This window comes from Phascolarctos cinereus, unplaced genomic scaffold (assembly GCF_003287225.1).
Source record: "Phascolarctos cinereus isolate Bilbo 61053 unplaced genomic scaffold, phaCin_HiC Scaffold_5;HRSCAF=322, whole genome shotgun sequence".
Taxonomy (NCBI): Eukaryota; Metazoa; Chordata; class Mammalia; order Diprotodontia; family Phascolarctidae; genus Phascolarctos; species Phascolarctos cinereus.
The window spans coordinates 367,798,775-367,820,923 of record NW_027555958.1 but is presented as its reverse complement, the minus strand read 5'-3'; the positions used below and the strand labels follow the sequence as shown (position 1 = coordinate 367,820,923).

Below are 22,149 nucleotides of genomic sequence, written 5' to 3'. Positions count from 1 at the left end.
TTTTCCAATTACATGTAAAGATAATTCACTTTTGTAAGATTTTGAGTTACAACTTTTTTTTCTTCCTCATTCTCTTTCCCCCTTCGATGGCAATCAATCTGACATAGGCTATACATGTATAGTCATATTAAACATATTTGCACATTAGTCATGTTGTGAAAGAAGAATCAGAACAAAAGAGAAAAACCACGAGAAAGATAAAACAACAAAAAAAGAGAGAATAGTATGCATCAGTCTGCATTCAGACTCCATAGTTCTTTCTCTGCATGTGGATAACATTTTCCATCATGAGTCTTTTGGAATTGTCTCAGATGATTGTATTACTGAGAAGAACTAAGTCTATCAAAGTTGGTCATTGCGCAGTGTTACTGTTACTGTGTACAGTGTTCTCCTGGTTCTGCTCACTTCACTCACCATCAGTTCATGTAAGTTTTTCCAGGTTTTTCTCAAATCAGCCTCCGTATTGTTTCTTATAGAACAATAGTATTCCATTACATTCGTATACCATAACTTGTTTGTCCATTCCCCAGTTAATGGGCATCCCCTCAATTTCCAGTTCTTTCTCAACACAAAAAGAACTGCTGTAAATATTTTTGTATGTGTAGGTTCTTTTCCCTTTTTTATGATCTCTTTGGGATACAGACCTAGAAGTGCTATTGCTGGGTCATAGGGTATGCACATTTTTTTTTTTTAGTGAGGCACTGGGGGTTAAGTGACTTGCCCAGATTCACACAGCTAGTGAGTGTTATGTGTGTGAGGCTGGATTTGAACTCAGGTCCTCCTGACTTCAGGGCCGGTGCTCTATCCACTGTGCCACCTCGTTGCCCTGGGTATGCACATTTTTATAGCCCTTTGGGCATAGTTCCAGATTGCTCTCCAGAATGGTTGGATCATTTCACCACTCCACCAACAATGCATTAGTGTTCCAATTTTCCCACATCTTCTCCAATGTTTATCATTTTCCTTTTTTTGTCGTATTAGCCAATCTGATAGGTATGATGTGGTACCTCAGAGTTGTTTTAATTTGCATTTCTTTAATCATTAGTGATTTAGAGCACTTTTTCATATGACTATAGAGAGCTCTAATTTCTTCATCTGAAAACTGCCAGTTCACATCCTTTGAGCTATTTCTCAATTGGGAAATGACTTGTATTCTTATAAATTTGACCCAGTTCTCTATATATTTTAGAAATGAGGTCTTTATCAGAGACACTGACTGTAAAAATTATTTCCCAGCTTCCTGCTTTCCTTTTAATCTTGGATGCATTGGCTTTGTTCGTGCAAAAACCTTTAAATTTAATATAATCAAAATTATCCATTTTGCATTTCATAATGTTCTTTATCTGTTGTTTGGTCATAAATTCTTCCATTCTTTGTAGATCTGACAGGTAAACTATTCCTTGCTCTCCTAATTGTTTATGGTATCACTCTTTATGTCTAAATTGTGTACCCATTTAGACTTTATCTTGGTATAGGGTGTAAGATGTTGGTCTATGCCCAGTTTCTGCCATACTGTTTTCCAGTTTTCCCAGAAGTTGTTGCTAAATAGTGATTTCTTATCCCAGAAGCTGTGGTCTTTGGGTTTATCGAACAGGTAGATTACTATAGGCATTTGTTACTGTGTCTTGTGTATCTAAGCTATTCTACTGATCTACCACTCTATTTCTTAGCCAGTACCAAGTAGTTTTGATGATTCCTGCTTTATAATACAGTTTTAGATCTGGTAAGGCTAGGCTACCTTCTACATTTCTTCTCATTAATTCCCTTGATATTCTGGACCTTTTGTTCTTCCAGATGAATTTTGTTGTTATTTTTTCTAGCTCTATAAAATAATTTTTTTGTAGTTTGTTAGTATGGCACTGAATAAGTAAATTAATTTAGGTAGAATTGTCATTTTTATTATATTAGCTCGGCCTACCCATGAGTAACTGAAATTTTTTCCAGTTATTTAGATCTGACTTTATTTGTGTGAAAATGTTTTGTAATTGTGTTCATATAGTTCCTAGGTTTTCTTGGCAGGTAGATTCCTAAATATTTTATATTGTCTACAGTTATTTTAGCTGTTATTTCTCTTTCTATCTCTTGGTGTTGGGCTTTGTTAGTAATATAAAGAAATGTGGATGATTTATGTGAGTTTATTTTATATCCTGCAACTTTGCTAAAGCTGTTAATTGTTTGAAGCAGTTTTTTAATTGATTCTCTAGGATTCTCCAAGTATACCATCATATCACCTGCAAAGAGTGATAACTTTGTTTCCTCATTGCCTATTCTAATTCTTTCAGTTTCTGTTTCTTATTGCTAAAGCTAACATTTCTAGTACTATATTGAATAGCAGGGGTGATAACAGACATCCTTGTTTCACTCCTGATCTTATTGGGAAGCTTATCATCATTGGCATATAATGCTTGCTGATGGTTTTTGATAAAAGCTACTTATCATTTTAAGGAAAACTCTGTTATTCCTATGCTCTCTAGTGTTTTTAAGACGAGTGGGTGCTGTATTTTGTCAAAAGCTTTTTCTGCATCTATTTAGATAATCACATGATTTCTATTAATTTTGTTATTGATATAGTCAATTATGCCAATAGTTTTCCAAATATTGAACCAGCCCTGCATTCCAGGTATAAATCCTAGGTGGTCATAGTATATTATCCTCTTGATAAATTGCTGTAATCTATTTGCTAATATTTTATTTAAAATTTTTGCTTCAATATTCATTAGGGAAATTGGTCTGTAACTTCATTTCTCTGTTTTGACTCTTCCTGGTTTAGGTATCAACTCCATATTTATATCATAAAAAGAATTTGGTAGGACTCCTTCTTTGCCTGTTTTTCTCAATAGTTTATGTAGTGTTGGAATTAATTGTTCTTTAAATGTTTGGTAGAATTCACTTGCAAATCCATTTGGCTCTGGTGATTTTTTCTTAGGGAGTTCATTGATGGCTTGTTCAATTTCTTTTTCTGAAATGGGGTTATTTAAGTATTTTATTTTCTCTCATGTTAATCTGGGCAATTTATATTTTTGTAAATATTCATCCATTTCATTGAGATTGTTGGGTTTACTGGCTTATAATTAGGCAAAATAACTTATAACAATTGCTTTAATTTTGTCTTTATTAATGGTATGTTTACCCTTTTCATTTTTTGTATTAGTAGTTGGTTTTCTTCTTTCTTTAAAAATGAAATTATCCAAGAGTTTATTTATTTTGTTGTCTTTCCCCCCATAAAATTAGTTCTTTGTTTTACTTATTAGTTGAATAGTTTTTTAAAAACTTTTGATTTTATTAATCTCTTCTTTGATTTTCAGGATTTACATTTTGTTTTGTAATTGAGAGTTTTTAATTTGTTCTTTTTCTTTTTTTTTTTTTAAGTTCCATGCCCAATTCATTGATCTTCTCTTTCTCTTTTATATTGATGTATGCATTTAAAGACAGAAATTTCCTTGTAAATATTGCTTTGGCTGAATCCCACAAATTTTGGAATGTTTTCTCATTGTTGTCATTATCTTTAATGAAATTATTGATTTCTGTGAATTGTTCTTTGACCCACTCATTCTTTATGATTAGATTATTTAGTTTCCAATTAGTTTTTAATCCATGTTTCCAAAGTTGTTTATTAAATGTAATTTGTGTTACATTATGATTTAAAAAGGTGCATTTGGTATTTCTGCTGTTCTGCATTTGGTTGTGAGTTTTTTATGCCCTGAAACATGGTCAGTTTTTTTGAAGGTGCTGTATACAGCTGAGAAAAAGTTAGACTCCTTTTTATTCTCATTCAATTTTCTCCAGAGATCTATCATATTTAATTTTTCTAAGATTCTATTCATTTCTTTATTTCTTAATTGTTTTATAGTCAGATTTGTCTAGCTCTGAGAGGGGAAAGTTGAGGTTCCCCATAGTATAGTTTTACTGCTATTTCCTCTTATAATTCATTTAACTTTTCTTTTAAGAATTTGGATTATATAATAAAACAGTCTATTCAGAACCTTTGGCACAGGTCAGTGAAAGGGTCATTTTATGTTCTTGACTTTTTCAGATAGCAATGGGCTTCCCACCCTTACAAAATCTTAATTTTTAAAAAAAAAATTTTAAATGTGATTTTAGTTTTCAGGATTCACTTCCATAAGCTTTTGAGTTTTAGATTTTCTATGCTTCCCTCTCCTGCCTCCTCCCCCTTCCCAAGACGGCATGCAATCTGATACAGATTGTACATATGCATTCATACTAAAGGTATTTTCACATTAGTCATGTTGTAAAGAAGAATTAGAACCAATAGGAGGAACAACGAGAAAGAAGAAATAAAACAAAACAACAACAAAAAAAGAGAGTAAATAGTATGCTTTGTTTTACATTCAGACTCTACAGTTCTTTCTCTGGATGTAGACACCAAAAAATCTGAAATTTTTTAAATTATTTTTTTTATCTTTAAAGCACTTTAAAAAAATTTTATTAATTTATTTTGATTTATCAACAATCACTTCCATATGCTTTTGAGTTGAAAATTTTTCTCCCCCTTCCTCCCCCCCACCCTCCCCCAAGACAGTGCACAATCTGATATAGGCTTTACATTTGCATACCCATTAAACATATTTTCACATTAGTGAAGTTGTAAGTAAAAATTAAAACCAATAGGAGGAACCATCAGAAAGATGAAACAAAACTCAACAGAAGGTAAAAATAAGTGATAGCAATTCAACCTCCATAGTTCTTTCTTTGGATGTCGACAGCATTTTCCATCCTGAGGGCTCTGGAGATGTCTTAGATCCTTGTAATGCTGAGAAGGGTTCAGTTTAACAATCTTAGTCATTGCATAATGTGGCTGTTATTGTGTACGAAGTCCTCTTGGTTCTGCTCACTTCACTCAGCATCAGACCATATCAGTCTTTCCAGGTTTTTCTGAAGTCAGCCTGTTCATCATTTCTTCTAGCACAATAGTATTCCCTTACATTCATATACCACAACTTGCTCAGCCATTCCCCAATTGATGGGCATCCTCTCAATTTCTAATTCTTTGCCACCACAAAAAGAGCTGCTATGAATATTTTTGTGCATGTGGGTCTTTTTCCCATTTGTTTGATCTCTTTGGGATATAGCCCTAGAAGTGCTATTGCTGGATCCAAGGGTGTGCACATTATTGTAGCCCTTTGGGCATAGTTCCAAATTGTTCTCCAAAATGGTTGGATCATTTTACAACTCCACCAACAGTGTATTAGTGTTCCAATTTTCCCACATCTCCAACATTTATCATTTTCCTGTTTTGTCATGTTGGCCAATCTGATAGGTATGATGTGGTACCTCAGAGTTGTTTTGATTTGCATTTCTCTAATCAATAATGATTTAGAGCATTTTTTCATATGACTATAGATGTCTTTAATTTCTTCATCTGAGAACTGTCTGTTCATATCCTTTGACCATTTATCAATTGGGGAAAAAAAATCTCAATTTTTAAGAAAATAATTTTGTAGGGGAATCTTTCCTGTCACTAGCAGTTTTCTCTTCCTACTTTTCCTTTCTGATTTGCTGTTTAAAATCTACTGTAGACTTAAAAGCCACATAACCAAGCTTATTAGGCCCATGTGCAAAATCAGAGCTTATTAAGTTAAGAATGTAGGTCTGTGAATAAATGTAGGAGCTTAGGATTTGTTCATTTTGATATTAATTTTTGGTGACTCATATGTTCTACCTCACCACCCTTTTGAGCTTATTTCTTGGTTCTTGGTTGTGTTTTAAATAGGGGAAGTTTCCTGGGAGCAGATTTCTGTGTAATTAAGCTGTTACTATACTTTGTTTCTTTTAATAAGCTTTACTGAACGTTTTGTTACTATAATGCTATAGGAATGTCCTGTGAAAGTTGAAATTCTGACACTGATCAAGTACTCTTATGTTTCTTTTATTATAGATTGTTTCAAGAAGAAATCCAGAGGATGTCCAGGAGGTAACATATTTACATTTGCGAAAATTTTACATGTTGGATGAATTTTTAGCCAAATACCACAACAGAAATTGAACAATGTTTTTCTCTGTGTCATTCCCAATGTATATTTTTGCATGTGTCAAGACTGCTTCTGTGAGACTTTGTGAAGTCGTGGATCAGGAACTGACTTCGAAGTCAGCAAGTGCAGGGTTGAAGTCCTGCCCCTGAAACGTGCTGCCTGTGATTGAGCACAAGTCATTTAACCTTTCAATGCTCTAAGCAGTTCTCTACTAACCTGTGTTAGTAGAGGTAGTTTGTTCATTGGGCGTTCTCTTTCCCCAATAAAAATTATACGTATGGTTGTCTCCCTTGCAACTTTCTTTGCTGATCAATTCCTAGTTTATATCAAAACAAATTAGCAATTTTATCCTATTTCAGATCCATCTAGTGGTATGATACATTGCTAAAAATAAAGCTTTGTAGAAATGCAGTTATTCCTTCCACATCACAAATTTCCCTGTTGTGGTTTCAGTATATTGTGGGTAGGCATAAGGAATTAAATGGAAGTTTTTTGGGAGTTTTGCAGAAGCTGCAGATGATATACAAAGGCCAGCAGACAAAACAGAGCCTATGACCAAATACGTAACCAAATTTTACAGTAAGATATTGTAAACACCCCATAAAAGAAAAAGAAAAAATTCAGACTTCTTCTCTGTTATGAAGGGAGAGCCAAAAATTTTTAATGCTGATTTCCAGATCACAGGGGCACTGCTGTGCCCCCTGACTTTGGCTAATGGAGGGATAACTGTATGCCCTTTTAGAAGTGAAAATTTCTTTGATGCCCGTAGCTTACTTTAAGACTACAGCTACACGTGAAGAATTCTGGCTATTTAATTTTTGGATATAGGGTTTAATTGACAAGTTTGAGTTGTGTGAATCATTTGTGAATATGTTTTTCATTTCTGTCTTTCATTGTTAATGCTACTTTTGTGAACATTTCAGTGTCATTTTCTCCCTGAAAAGATGCCAGCCTATTGATTCTAGCTTAAAATTGTGTTATGGAACTCATTTGAAGTTACCCTCTGCTTAAATATGCTCATTAAAGTAGTTCAGTGAGAGCTTTGCTGCATCTTACTGTCTGCTGATTGATTTTCATTTCTTTCCCTGCCAATTCACTGATGTCAAAAAGGATATAAAATAAGTTTTTTCTTCTCTTCCACAAAAGTATTTAGAATGTATTTGAGGTTATATAGAATATTGACTCACCTCCTTTGACATCAGTCTTACATTTTATTTTATGTGACTATAAAGAGTTAAAATTAAATGTCGTTTTTCCAGATTTCATGTTGCATATGTGGGACTTTGACTAAATTTACCTAATCCGCTTCAGTAGAATTCTACTAATTTAAAAAAAAATTGCCTGGCAACTACTAATTTGTGAATTATAAGCTTTTGGAAATTTTGCTACTGTAGTAGGGAAAGTAGATTGTAGTTCCTTTTTTGAGAAATCTCGTTGGGACTGTTGTTATTGTAGTTTTGTAGCTTGATATTCCCCTTTTCCAGGGAGAATCCTGACTTGAATCTGTCCATGAATACAATCTCTGCCATTTCCTTAATCATCATTTTTTTGGGAAAACCCTTTTTAATAACAACAGTTGATGAACCATTCATCAAAAAAACTATTGTAAGTGTCTTTCAGTCAGACTATTACATGATGCTTTATTAGAAATGATAACATAAAGGCATTAAAAAGTCTTCCAGTATAGCTGACTTCACCTTATTTTAAAGTACATTCTCTAAATTATAATAAAACTATTTTGGTTTTCTCATTAATCTCATTTCATATGTTTCTTTTAGCATAGTTACTAGTAATTGTCAAAAATGAGTTTTAACCAATCAGGATTTCAGTTTTCCATTTGACCAATTTTTTTTTTTTTAAACGATGACAACAGCAACTCCTAAGTGAAATAGTTCAGATAGTTGTTATTTTAGGGATCAAGTCATTCTCCATTGGGGACATTGAAGATTTTTAGCTATGTTGTGATAGATGGAGGAACTCTTGTTTATTCTAGGTATTGTGTTAGTCCTGCTGAATACAGGGGTTTCTGTGTAGTTGCTTAATGTAGTATTGTTTGCAGACTTAAAATTAGATTGAAATTCTTTTGTAGAAATACAATAAAACCTTGTCTACTTTAGACAGGACCTATTTGAAGAGTACATTTTTTCTGTGATCAGTGTGAAGAATTTTTTTTTCTTTTTGAGAATAGTACAATTTAGACAAGGTTAGTATAATTATTAGAGGCAATGCATGTCCATAAGCAGCGAGCAAAATAAACAGAGGTTTATGGAAGCATTGAAAAACTGCAGAATGCTTAAAGAAGATTGGACTTCTTAAAACTAATATGCTGTCCCTCTTCATCTGGAATCTGAGAAAATCCTTTATAACTTTTATAATTTTTTCCCTTGGGTCATGTGAGTGTCTGAAATCATTGATCTGTTCGCTTGATGAAAATGCTAAATTAATCACTTTATAAAAGAAATTCAGCTTATCCATTTCTTCTTTTTCTTTCCTTTCTCTCTTTCAATACAGTATGTATTTATCAAAATGATCATGGTAACTCTGAAAGACTATAACTACTGAGGAGGTTATGTAGGTAGTTATTGCTTTTGACTATGGTAGAAGCCAGAGTGGTAGGGTAAAGGATGTGCTAAGATGAAAATAGTAGGAAGCAGGAAATGCTTCCTGCCTTTTTCATGACTGCTATAACTCAGTTTTCCACACAGGTACTAAATTTTATTAATGAAAATTGGGACAGTGATAGAATTGTACTAGGGCCTTCTAAGTAATCTTTCATAATAAAAATTCTTTAAGCTGTTATCATGAATGAAAGACATTTAGGCCTAAGAAAATAATAATGGATACACAAGTAGCGAAGGGGAAGTTAAAAAACAAACAAACAACCTTAGACTAATAGGAGAAAAGGAGAAGAAAGCTCCTGAAAGAATAGGATGGCAACATGGACTTAATAGAAAAGTGATGAGGCAGTAGATCTAAAGGTAGAGGCTGGAGGTAGTGAGAAAGGACAATAGTAATTAGAACAGCTAATCATATAATTCAGGGATTAAGCTATATCATCTAAAACCCTTTTCTGAGCCGACTGTGATTATATTAGTGAAATCTCAATCAAGATCAAATAAAATTTTTTGTAAAAAAGTTACTTCATCTGTTTACTTAGTTTATATATTCAACACTGGATAAGTATATATCTTATAGAGAAAGTTCACACTTGCTTATTAAGTTTATTTTTTCTGAGATCAGATGAATAGAACAATAAGCTTAGTGTTGTTCTCTTTTGTGGTGAAAACAACATTTTGGGGAAAATTCACTGTTACTTATATATCATTCTTTTTTTTTTTTTGGGGTAAAGTCTCCCATCAATTTTGGGTCTGTGTTTGGTATTGGCCTAAGATACTAATTGTTGTTCCACACACTTGATATTGTCATTTCTGATTGTACTTTTACTCACGTCTCCATTTTAAAGACTTTTAGAAACATCAAAGGTTAGAGAAAATAATAGGTCATGGAATTTCCCCTGCTTCCTTAACCATTTTTGAATGGGGGGGGAGAGATTTCATTTCATTGTATTACTGCTTTTTATATTTTGAGGCGCCTTGTATCCCCCTGGTTCTCTGAAAGTTTGTTTTTACCCTTGTATATTCTGGCTGTGTTGAGAAAATGACTTAGGGAAAGGTAAAGAAATAAAAATCATCACATTGGAGTTTCAGTTGTTATTCTAGAAACTCATCTCTTGTTGTTATGGTTTATGTGTACTGCACTTCTAAACACTGTTTTGACTGGATGTTTTGATTAGTAGAATAGTTCTAGACTACCCATCTTACCGATTGTTAATTTTTGATCTCATTTTAAAAATGTTTTGAATACAATTTTAAACATTTTCTATACATCGAATTGTTTTGGTATTCTTGGAAGCCAATTAGTAGAGAGCGCAGTTTATATACTAGGATTTACAATTTTTGGTTATCCTTTTTACTAGTTAACTTTTTTAAAAAAAACTTAGTCTGGCAGCTCTCTCATTAAAGATGTATCACTTTTATAGGTCCTTCACTCACCTTGATTTCCTCAGCCTCTCTTCATAAAATTATATTTTACCAATCATTTTGCTGTAGCAGTATGGTAAGCAGCTGTAATACTTACTGTACTTGGTTATCTGAAGACTAATATTCAAATCTCATCTTAGACACTAATTGCCTGTGTGAATATGGGCAAGTCAGTTACCCTTCTAGAACCTCAGTTTTATCATTTGTAAAATGGGAATAATAATAATAATAGTTGTATGACCTGTCTCATAAGGTGGGTTTTGAAGAAAGCATTATATAAACCTTAAAGTGCCATATAAAGGGAGTTATTTTTATCATTATCATTGAGAAAAGATTATTTTGTGATTATGTTGCAAATTCACTTATCTAACTTGTCTCTGAGACTGGAAACTACTCCAGAAATACATAGCTGTATTTCTTTACCCATATATTGCAATTGTGACATTAAGTGCTAGAAAAACAGAAGAGTCATGGAGCAATATTTAGGTCCACTTTTTAAAGTAGCTATGAGACTTGTAGCTTATCTCAACTTTTCTGAGCAGGTTTGTCTGTGTTTGAGCAGTTTTATCAGTCTAAAAGCTATATACTTCACATTGGTTTGTAAGGTGGGAGCAATGTCTTAGAACACAGACAGTTTACCCACTTGCTTTTAGCACAGCATAAATGGTCTATAGGCTGATGGTAAAATGGATGGAAGATATTCTTTAAGATTAGCCTGAAACACAATTTTAGGCATCTTGGCAGAGTTGTAGAATAGCATATAGGACAGTAACGGCAGATAGTCACCTAGTATGCAGTAATCAAGTCTGAAATGTTTCTTTATTCAAAAGGGATAACTCACTTAGTCAGAACAGAAGAACACTTTGTATGGTCTCGTAAAATGCAGATACCATAGCTGCATAGAAAAGAAAATCTTCACATAGTGTAGGTATGAAGAATGTAGTGATCTAAGGGACTTTTGCTTTTGGCCATAGAGATTTCACTTTTAAGAGCTTTCTAAAACATTTTTGATCACTGAACACCACCTTGAGGTCTGAGTCTTGCTGCTCTTGTACTTACTGATTTCAGAGATCTGCTATACCCAGTCACTTACTTTTTTTCTTTTGCTGTGTGACCAAAGATTTTGTCATTTGTTCTTTTCCATTTCTTTCAAATCACAATAGTGTATTTCTACGGTTTATTTAAAAGGGGAAAGATAATAAACAAAATCAGAAGTAATATGGCAGAGTAAGGTAATTAGAAGTAAATATAAAAAGGAATTACTCAGTCCTAGATGGATGCAGTCTAAGCTTTATAACCTAAGCTTCCAGTTTCCAAGGCTCAGTTTGGTTTTTATAATTCTTTCTAGGTTAGGAAAACCCTTAGCCCAAGAAATGAATAAGCCCCAGAACACCATTGCCAACTTTGGAATGTTTATCTGGACATGCTGGTTCAAACTCATCGGTCCATTTTGTGATCCTAGGCTTACTCTTAGTCTTCTTGCTTGCATGATTGCCTTTTTGGGTGTTTCCTACCTAATCACTGAAAATCTAATAAATATACAAAACAGGTAAAGCACAGGGTTCCAATTACCTCCAAAACTTGAAAGTACCTGTTTCCTGGACATATATCCATTTATCTATCTATCTATCTATCTATCTATCTATCTATCTATCTATCTGTCTGTCTGTCTGTCTATCAATAAACATATTTAGTATAAGGTGTTCAATAGTTGTATATAATATTAGAGTTGCTTCTAATCATGAGTCAGTCTTTTCAGCCTTGCATACTGATTTGGCTATAGCACTGTCAATAGCATCATCTTTAAATATGAAGATCGTATTTTAGGTTATGTTCTCTTCTTACCATGAATCAGCAAGAACTAGATGCTGAGTTTTCATATTTAAAATATAATTAGATATTGAAGAATAATGTGAATGACCATGTAGCATGTAAAATCAAATGATGTTCTAGCTAGGCTCTGTTTTTGTAGAGTTCATAACTTAAATTTCAGTCAAGACATACATGCTTCTTTATACCTCCATTGTTTAAAAGTGACTTCTGATGGTTCAAATATCAGAAAGTGGTAGTCAGCAAGAGCCTAAAAATTGGTATGCTGATGAGTTTGAAGCAGCCGTGGTTCTATTAGTTCTTAATTATAAATAAGTTACTGAAAAGCATTTTAGTGAACTGAAATCATCTTAAGGTTAAGCTAGTCACAAGAAGTCTAGAGGGATAAATCAAGCCTGAAGGAAAAAGTGTTCATTTTCCTGCATGCTGTGAATTTGAACTTGATCTGATACTCATTTTTGAGAGGTTATGCAGTCAGGTAAAATACATCATTTGTAATTGTAGAGCAGGAAGGGAACTTCAAAACCATATATACTTGAGATCTCTTATGAATTAACTAATCTTTAAAGAGTAAAATGAAATCAGGTAGTAATATAAGAAGAGGAGCATTTATTTATTTCTTTATTTTAGGCAGTTGGGGTTAAGTGACTTGCTGAGGGTCACACAGCTAGTTAGTGTCAAGTGTTTGGTCTGAGGCCGGATTTGAACTCAGGTCCTTCCTGACTTCAGGGCCAGTGCTCTATCCACAGCACCACCTAGCTGCCCCTAAAAAGAGGAATATTTGTAAGCTCAAATCAGACATGAAATACCCATTTGTGATTTGCCTAAGTTCACAAACTAGTTAATGATAGAAGCACTATTAAACACGGGATCTTCTAAAACCAAAACTCTTTCTATTATACCGTATTACTATTTTCTTCTCTTGACTTAGGTGAGAAAGACCACTTAAAACAGTGAAAACATTTTCTGATGAAAGAATAATTTTTTCACTGTGAAGGCTGTAATGCTGTCATTTTTCAATTTAAACATCTTAAATATAAAATTAAATGCCATGCAATTTATATATCTTGTTACTAAATATCACTTTTTGTCTTCTCTTCACCAACCTTATTTGGTCTCTCTTTGGGATGCCAGGCACTCAGTTAATTCTGATGGATCTAATATGTTTCTATTAAGAAGAGAAGAAATTTATTCTCTAAAAACTAGGCATAAGGTGCCTTTCTAAGGTCATCAGAATTGTAAGTTTTTCTGTAATATGTTAAATATCATTGAACAATTAAATATCATTGAACAATAAATACCTCTAGTATTCCCAGTTATTTAAAAAATCAATCAAACCAAAAATGAGGTCTTAAATTTTAAAGGCACTATCATAGATACCCAGATTTTTAAAAAAATCATTATTTTGTTGAATTTTTTTTTGTATAAGCATTTATTTTTTACATGGCATATATTCTTTCTATTAGGAGACTCCAGTTTACATACATTTTTCAGGGTATAAATAGTGAGTGAATGAACTGCCATTATTCTGCATTGAACAAAACCCAATACATAAAGCCTTTCACCTGGATTCACAAGTTCGACTGTACAAGTACAAGATAGGGGAGCTATGGTTACACAGCAGTTTGAAAAAGATCTGGGGATTTTAGTGGACTGCAAACTGAATATGAGTCAGGAATATGCTGTGACAATCAAAAAAGCTACTCTGATCTTGGGCTGAGTTAACACAGGCATAGCTTCCAGGAATGAGGAATGATTATTCTTTTGTACTCTGCCTTAGTCAGACTAGTATGGAGTATTATTATGTATAGTTCTGGGTAACACAATTTAAGGACATTGGTAAGCTGGGTAGCATCTAGGGAACAATCAGGATGAGAAAGGTCTTAAGTCTATGTAATATGAGTATTGGTTAAAGTAACTGGTGATGTTTGACCTTGAAAAGAAGAGACCTGTGTGTGTGTGTGTGTGTGTGTGTGTGTGTGTGTGTGTGTGTGTGTGTGTGTGTGTGTGTGTGTATATATATGTGTTTGGGGGGGGAGGTTGGTGGGTAAATGGCTAATGTCTTTAGGGATTTTAATTACACTTGTTTTGTTTGGCCCTAGAGGGTAGAACTAAGAGGAAAGAGTAGAAGTTGCAAAGAGGCAAAATTTAAACTCCATACCAGGTAAATGTTTTCTGACAATGAAAACTCCACAAGTGGAAGGGCCTACCTTGGGAGGTGGTGGATTTCCCTCATGGAGATCTTCAAACAGAAGCTAATTGATGTGGTAAGAGAGTTTTTCTGTGTTTACAGTCATTTCATTAAGATGACTGGCTGTGATGATATGATGGTATACCTAGAGAATCCCAGAAAATCAACTGAAAAAATACTTGAAATAAAAAACAACTTTAGCAAAGTTGCAGGATATAATATAAACCCACATAAATCATCAGTATTTCTATATATTACTAACAAAGGCCAACAGCAAGAGATAGAAAGAGAAATTCCATTTAAAGTTACTGTAGACAGTATAAAATATTTGAGAGTCTACCTACCAAGACAAACCCAGGAACTATATGAACACAATTACAAAACATTTTCACACAAATAAAGTCAGATCTAAATAATTGGAAAAATATCAGTTGCTCATGGGTAGGCCGAGCTAATATAATAAAAATGACAATTCTACCTAAATTAATTTACTTATTTAGTGCCATACCAAATTACCAAAAAATTATTTTATAGAGCTAGAAAAAATAACAATTTATCTGCAAGAACAAAAGATCCAGAATATCAAGGGAATTAATGAGGAGAAATGCAAGGGAAGGTGGCCTAGCCATACCAGATTTTAAATTGTATTATAAAGCAGCAATTGTCAAAACTGCTTGGTACTGGCTAAGAAGTAGAATGGGTGGATCAGTGGAATAGGTTACAAGACACAGTAGTAAATGACTATAGTAATCTACTGTTTGTTAAACCCAAAGACTCCAGCTTCTGGGATAAGAACTCACTGTTTAACAAAAGCTGCTGGGAAAACTAGAAAACAGTATGGTAGAAACTGGGCATAGACCAACATCTTACACCCTATACCGAGATAAAGTCAAAATGGGTACACAATTTAGATATAAAGGCTGATACTATAAGCAAATTAGGAGAGCAAGGAATAGTTGGCCTGTCAGATTTATGGAGAATGGAAGAATTTATGACCTAACAAGAGATAGAGAACATTATGAAATACAAAATGGATAATTTTGATTACATTAAATTGAAAAGTTTTTGCATAAACAAAGCCAGTGCAACCAAGATTAGAAGGGAAGCAGAAAACTGGGAAACACTTTTTACAGCCAATGTCTCTGATAAAGGCCTCATTTCTAAAATATATAGAGAACTGAATCAGATTTATAACACTGATGCATTGTTGGTGGAGTTGTGAACTGATATGACCATTCTGGAGAGCAATTTGGAACTATGCCCAAAGGACTATAAAACTGTACATACCCTTTGACCTAGCAATACCGCTTCTAGGTCTATATCCCAAAGAGATCATAGAAATGAGAAAAGGACCCACATACAAAAATATTTATAGCAGCTCTTTTTGTGGTGGCCAAGAATTGGAAATTTAGGGGATGGCCATCAATTGGGGAATGGCTGAAGAAGTTGTGGTGTATGAATGTAATGGAATTGTACTATAAGAAATGATGAGCAGGCAGACTTCAGAAAAACCTGGAAAGATTTATATGAACTAATGCTGAGTGAAGTGAGCAGAACCAGGAGAACATTGTACACAGTAATAGCAACATTGTGCAATGACCAACTTTGACAGACTTAGCTTTCTCAGCAGTGCGAGGATCTGAGACAACTCCAAAAGACTCATGATGGAAAATGCTGTCTACATCCAGAAAAAGAATTGTGGAGTCTCAATGCAAATTGAAGCGTACTGTTTGCTCTATTTTTTTGTTTGTTTGTTTCTTCTTTCTGTTTGATTTCTCCCATTGGTTCTAATTCTTCTTTACAACATGACTAATGTGAAAATGTGTTTTCTGGAGCTTGTAGAATTTAGCTGAGTTGTTAAATTTTAACTCTGGTGATTAACTGGTTAGTGAGAAGAGACTTTCTAGCTCTAGCTATTTAAGATGAGTTTGTCAGATAACTAGCTGTGGTGTTAAATGACTCTGGTTAGTCTGCAAATTGCAGTTTTATCTCCAGTGTTTTTGTCTTATCTGTTGTGATTTTTACCCTTCTGCTGTTTGTTCTTTGATGTATAAATCTTTAACTTCCTTTTCTGTCCTCCCTAAATTCCATTCTATCCATCTTGCCTGATGTAACTAAGGTCTATATAAGGTTGCTGAAATTGATGCAGGGACCCATTGGCTTTTATATACTGTGGTTCTGTGCTCTGAGGATAGGAGGCATCTAGGTGGCTCAGTGGATAGAGTACTGGGCTCGTGTCAGAAAGACCTGAATTCAAATCTGGCCTCAGACACTTATTAACTGTGTAACTCTGGGCAAGTCATTTAATGTCTATTTGCCTTAATCCACTAGAGAAGGAAATGGCAAATCACTCCAGTATCCTTGCCAGGAAAACCCCATGGACACAATGGTCCATGGGGTCATGAAGAATCGGACACAACTGAATGACTGAACAACAACAACATGCTGTGAGTGCATAACAAACAGGGTTTTCTTCCCATTCTTTGCGTATTGATAATTTTGATTGGAAACAGTATCTGTCAATGAATCTTTGGACCACTTTGTTAGATATGTTAGAGTGGGGATTCCTTTTGGATATGATGTCCCTTCCAACTCTTGAGATTCTATGATGTTAATTTAATGAAGCATGACTATTAAAAGTTGGATTTTTGATAATTTAGGGCTGTTTATTATAAAGTACAATATTTTTTTCTTTTCCTTTCCCCTTTCCCCTTGCCAAATAGACATGTCATTTGAATTTAGTAACACTGTCTTTTCCTTGTAAATCAGTGTTCCATGAATTAAAAAAAAATATTTTGTGTTCCATGAACATAGTGTAGTCCTGTGTTCCATGAATTAAAAAAAAAATATTTTGGTAACTGTATTTCAATATAATTGGTTTCCTTTGAGAGCCTGTGCATTTTATTTTGTGCTCTTAAAAAATATTATTGTCAGAAGAAGTCCATGGGTTTCACTAGATTACCAAAGTGGTCTGTGATGCAAAAAAAGTTAAGAACCAGTGTTCTAGATCATCAAAACCACCACAAGAATGTGAGCTCTTTGAGAGCAAGAACTGTCTTTTTTATTTGTATCCCTAGAGGTTAGCCAGTATTTTGCACACATTAAATACTTAACAGATGCTTTATTCATTATTTCTTTCATTCATGAATAAACCGGTCAAGCTTTTTGGTAGGTCTCCCCTTTGATTAATGCCTCTTGTGAATTTGTCAGCTTGGAGGCAACACTTAATATCTACTGCTCATTGTTAGCCTCTTTTTATCCATCTTCCTCTGACCTCCAAGTCTGACTGCCTATCTGCTAACTAAAGCCTTGCTTTGGGGCATTTCGGCTTTACTCACCTTCCTCCCACATTCTTTTGATAATAAGATTATAGATTTAGGGCTGGGAAGAGCTTCAGAGCTTCTGTGGTATCAATCTCAAGTAGAAAGGAATCCCTGTAGGCTATATTGGCTTAGAAAACCACAAACTAACCTTATCTGTGTTGTATTACATTTTCCTCTGGTGGTGGCTGGAACTTTCTAGTTTTGTAGTTGCTTGAAGGGAGGATCTGGGATCCTTGAGTTTGACCCAAACCTCTGATCTCATGCAATGCTTTCATTTTATAAATGTAAACACTGAAATTTAGAGCAGTTGAATGACTTCCCCAGGGTCACACAGGTCAAAAGAGACAGAGTTGAGATTTGAACCCAAGTTCTGACTCGAAATCTAGTTTTCTTTACATTGCATTATGTTGCCTCTCAGTCAGAATTTCTGTTTAAATGGGATAGGGCACAGATCGGTAATGCATTGAGATTAATGGAAGAAGAAAATCTAATTAAAATAATTTAATAAATATCCTATTTAAAACATCCTGGATTATGACTGTTTATATTTTTTAATGGAAAGTTTACTAACTTAAGTGGATCTATACTTGGTGAAATTTCATTTAATCTGACTAAATGTGAAGAATTTCAGAAATTGTGGAAACATATAATTGGCAAGAGGCCTCTTAAGTCATACTTGGTTCCTTGTTGGTCCTGTGTTGGCTCATTAGTATTGAAGTTCAATTGTACACAGAAAATTTTGAATTTGTTAGAAAGTGCTGACAAAGTCAATTCTTTTCAGAAACAGGATGTTTCAATAAGCCGGTTAGTCAGCCTACTAATGCCAGGAGCTATGCTAAGTGCTAGGGATAAAAAAAAAAAAAGACAGACTGTGTCCACCCTCAAGGAGTTTATAATCTAATAGGGGAGGATGACACACAAAAGTGAAAAACTGTGGCCTAGGAAGGAGCTGGTATTGGGGCTTTGTGGAGAAGTCTAAGATAGCAAGCAGCTCAGAATAATGAGAATAACCCAGCCTCCCTAATCTGGGAGATTGTTTATTTTCTGGCTCCTTTCTTGAAGTATTGTGTATTGGAAGCTGCCTTGCCTAGAGTTGAGTTTGTCTTGAGAATTGTAGGCTCATTGACATAGAGTTGGGCAGCACCTCAGGCAACATTAGTCTGACCTTTTCATGCAGATAAAGGACACTAAGACTGGGGGAAGTTAGGTGACTTGCCCAAGGTCACACAAGTAGTAAATATCAGAGGTGGCATTTGAATCCAGGTCTTCTGACTCCAGAGCTAGCATTCTTTCTATTGTATCCTGCTATCTTAGTGATATTATGAATTCAGATTTAGGAAATGAAGTAGGGAAGTTCATACTCATGCTAATTTCTTTTTTGTGTGATGTGAGTAAAATTGTCCACCTAGTCAAATGCTCATGTGTTTTGGGTGTTTAAAATGATTAATTTTCTATAAATGAGCATTTATTACCTACTATGTTTTAGGCACTCTCTTGGGTGCTAAAGATGCAAAGAAAGAGAAAACTCTCTGACTTCAAAGAGCTTAAATTTCTAACTGAAGAAATGATGTGTACACAAAGAACTATAGTAAGTGAATGAAGTAAACATTAGTTAATTTGGTCTGTGTGTGTGGGATTCTAGCATTTGGTAGCAGTCATGTAGGAGCTGGCATTATGGATGACCTTTGAGGGAAACCAAGAATTCTAAGAGGTGGAAGTGAGTATGGAGTTGATTTTGATAGTGGGGTAGGTGGCTTGTGCAAGGGTATGGACATAGGAGATGAACTGTTGTGTCTGAGGAGTAGCAAGAGGCCTTTTAGCTGGATTGCAGCGTATGTTAAAGGAAATAATCTGTGCTAGGAAGGCCAGAACTAGATTGCGAAATGCTTTAAAAGGCAATAATAGTAATAAAATATCTAGCATTTATGTAACACTTTAAGGTTTGTAAAGTGCTATACATATGTTATCTCATTTAATCCTTATAGCACTCTTTTGAGGTAGGTGCTGTTATGCCCATTATACAGGTGAAAAAACTGAGGATGGGAGACAGTATATGATTTGCTCAGAGTCTCATAATAGTAGTACTTACTATGTGCCAGTCACTTGTGTTAGTGCTTTGTAATTATTATCTCATTTGATCCTCACAACAATACTGGGAGGTAGGTGCTATTATTGTTCCCATTTTACAGATGAGGAAAACTGACACAAATAGAGGTTAACTGATTTGCTCAGGATTCCAACTTGTCTGTCTGACTCCAAGCCCGGAGCTTTATCCATGGCATTATATAGCTACCCCTAGGCACATAACTTTGTACTTCAAGGTTATATGGAGCGACTAAAGCTTCTGGGGAAGAGAAATAATATAGTCAGGTTTGTGCTTTAGAAATGTCACTTCAGCAGTTGTGTTAGAGGATGGATGGGGGAGGAGTGAAAAGTGAGGTAGAGTGACCATTTAGGAGGCTACTGCAGTAGTCCAGGCAAGTGGGAATTAGTGATTAAGCTAGGATGGCAGCTTTGTGAGTAGAGACAAGATAGGCACAAGAGATGTTGTGTTGGTAGAATCGACAAGACCTAGCACCTGTAATTAGATGTAGGGCAAGAGACATTTGGCTGGAAATGTCCAAAAAGCAGTTGGTAATGTGGGACCCAAAGTTGGGAGAGTCTAGGGTAATATAGATCTGAGGATCCTTTGCATAGAGGTAGTAATTGAACTTGTGGTAGCTGATGAGATTACTGAGAGAGAAGAGAAAAGTGCCCAGGATCAAGCCTTGGGTAATGTACGTGGTGAGGGAGTGAGACATAAATGATGATGCAACAGTCAGAGACATAGGAGAATGAAGAAAGAGTAGTACTACAAAATTCAGAAAAAACAAAGTGTCCAGGAGGAGGTCAACAATGCTAGTTACTTAAATAGGTAATTTTCTTTTCAGAATCATAGGGTGCTAGAGTGAGGCGATATATATTTGACCACCTAGTCTATACCTATGGAAATAGGAATTGACTTTTAAAGAAATTAAAGTATGTAATGGCATTGGTTATCTCTTTTAATTTACTATATGAAATATATTTTTGTAACAAATTTTCAGAAATCCACATGGAACAATGTGAGAACCAGAAATGCAATTTTATTTGTATTTTTATTTTAAATGCAAATATTGATTAACCATAAAACAGTTAACTATACTGGTTAGAACTTATACTATTGCTATGTTTTCCTTTGCATGAAAATAACTTTTGGAAACTTTTTTTTTTAAAGATAGTTTATAATTCAAGCATGCTATGACTTTTGATTTTTACCATATTATAGCTCAAATAGCATTCCTATGAGTAGTTCTATTAATTTGTGACTTTTTTTTCCTCTACTTCAGATAGTCGTTTGGAAGAGATACAGTGATTTTAAGAAACTGCACAAAGACCTCTGGCAAATTCACAAAAACCTATTCAGACATACAGAATTATTTCCACCTTTTGCTAAAGCAATAGTCTTTGGTAAGCATACTTTTGAAAACTTTGAAATTGCTTAGTAAATGTTAATTGCTAATAATATTTGGTTGGCAGACTCTGAAACTACTGATTTGTTGAAAATAGAAATCACACTTTTTTGTTGTATTTGCTATATTAAGACTATTAATTGTAATCCAGTGTCCTGAATTTTATTTTCATGTGATTGAGGTAGTATTTTCCTAACTCAAAAATACACACCCTCAGTCTTGTATTTATAGAAAGCATTGTAAGTATATTTTAAATGTTTTTTATGATCTTCTTCTGACATTACGAATAGTTCATTCTAGTCACATAACCCAGGAAAAGGCATATTGAATTTCTCTGAATGTGTTGCTAGATATGTTCCTACTCTTTGACCTCATGGCAATTCTGGGGCCAGTCCAGCTGTACAAGAATGTTCTCTATTTGGGTTGGTACCAAAGTGGCCCAGGTAATTGACCCTAACTGTACACTTTAATATACTTCTATTGGCAGAAGCCCTAGGTAGTCTAGACCTGTCAGGAAATGCCCAGTTTTGAGAACATTAGAAAGACCAATTTGTACAGGGTCTTCTCTGTCCTAACATTTTAAGCTGCTGTTTATTATGTTTGATTTAAGATATTAGAGCCTTGCCAGCCCCATTGAGTAGTAACCCTAAAATCACTTAGCTACATGCAGTTTGACCTGGTATTTCCATATGGGCTTTTGTATATGGGAGGGAGAGTCTCTTCAGAGTGGAAACAAGCTGGGGAAGGTGGAAAGCCCTGTTCCTATTGTGACTGAGATCCGGGCTTGCATCCAGGATCACAGGAGACAGGCCCGGATTGTGGGCCGGGCAGCACCCGTAAGTTATAGCAAGAGAGAAGAATAGACCAGGACCCAGGTAGCCCATCCTTGGGTCGCAGCAGGCAATATACTGCCCACATAGGCTTGCTAGATCCATAGAAGGAAAAAGGGCCAGACCATTAATTAGGCAGCACAGACACTTTCTAAGCTATAGATATAGACACTTTGCAAGCAACAGCTCAAGCAGTGCACCACTCAGCATGAGATAGCACCAGACCAGAGCCCATGTAGCATGCAGGGGCCAGGCAGCTCACACTTGAGTCATGATACAAAATGGGGCCAGATCATCACCCAGGCAGTGCTGCATTGAGGTCACCCATCCCTGACCCGTAGGAGATAGGGCCAGCCCAAATCCTAGGCATCTGTTGCCAAAACCGCAGCAGGAAAAAGGGCCAAATGTATAAACCTACTTCCTCCCAAAGTGAACCTTAATCCTTCTCCTATTT

General features: G+C 34.9%; 1 protein-coding gene across 4 annotated transcripts in view; it reads left to right on the top strand.

Moving 5' to 3' along the window:
• RPS6KC1 (ribosomal protein S6 kinase C1) overlaps positions 1 to 22,149 on the top strand; it is a 203,717-nt gene that overhangs the window by 10,939 nt on the left and 170,629 nt on the right. For all 4 annotated transcript variants that reach the window (XM_021007820.2, XM_021007814.2, XM_078156318.1 and 1 more), the window contains exons 2-3: positions 5,897 to 5,932; positions 20,743 to 20,863. In XM_021007820.2, coding sequence (XP_020863479.1) covers positions 5,897 to 5,932; positions 20,743 to 20,863 — 157 coding nt within the window. The remainder of the gene's footprint in view (positions 1 to 5,896; positions 5,933 to 20,742; positions 20,864 to 22,149) is intronic.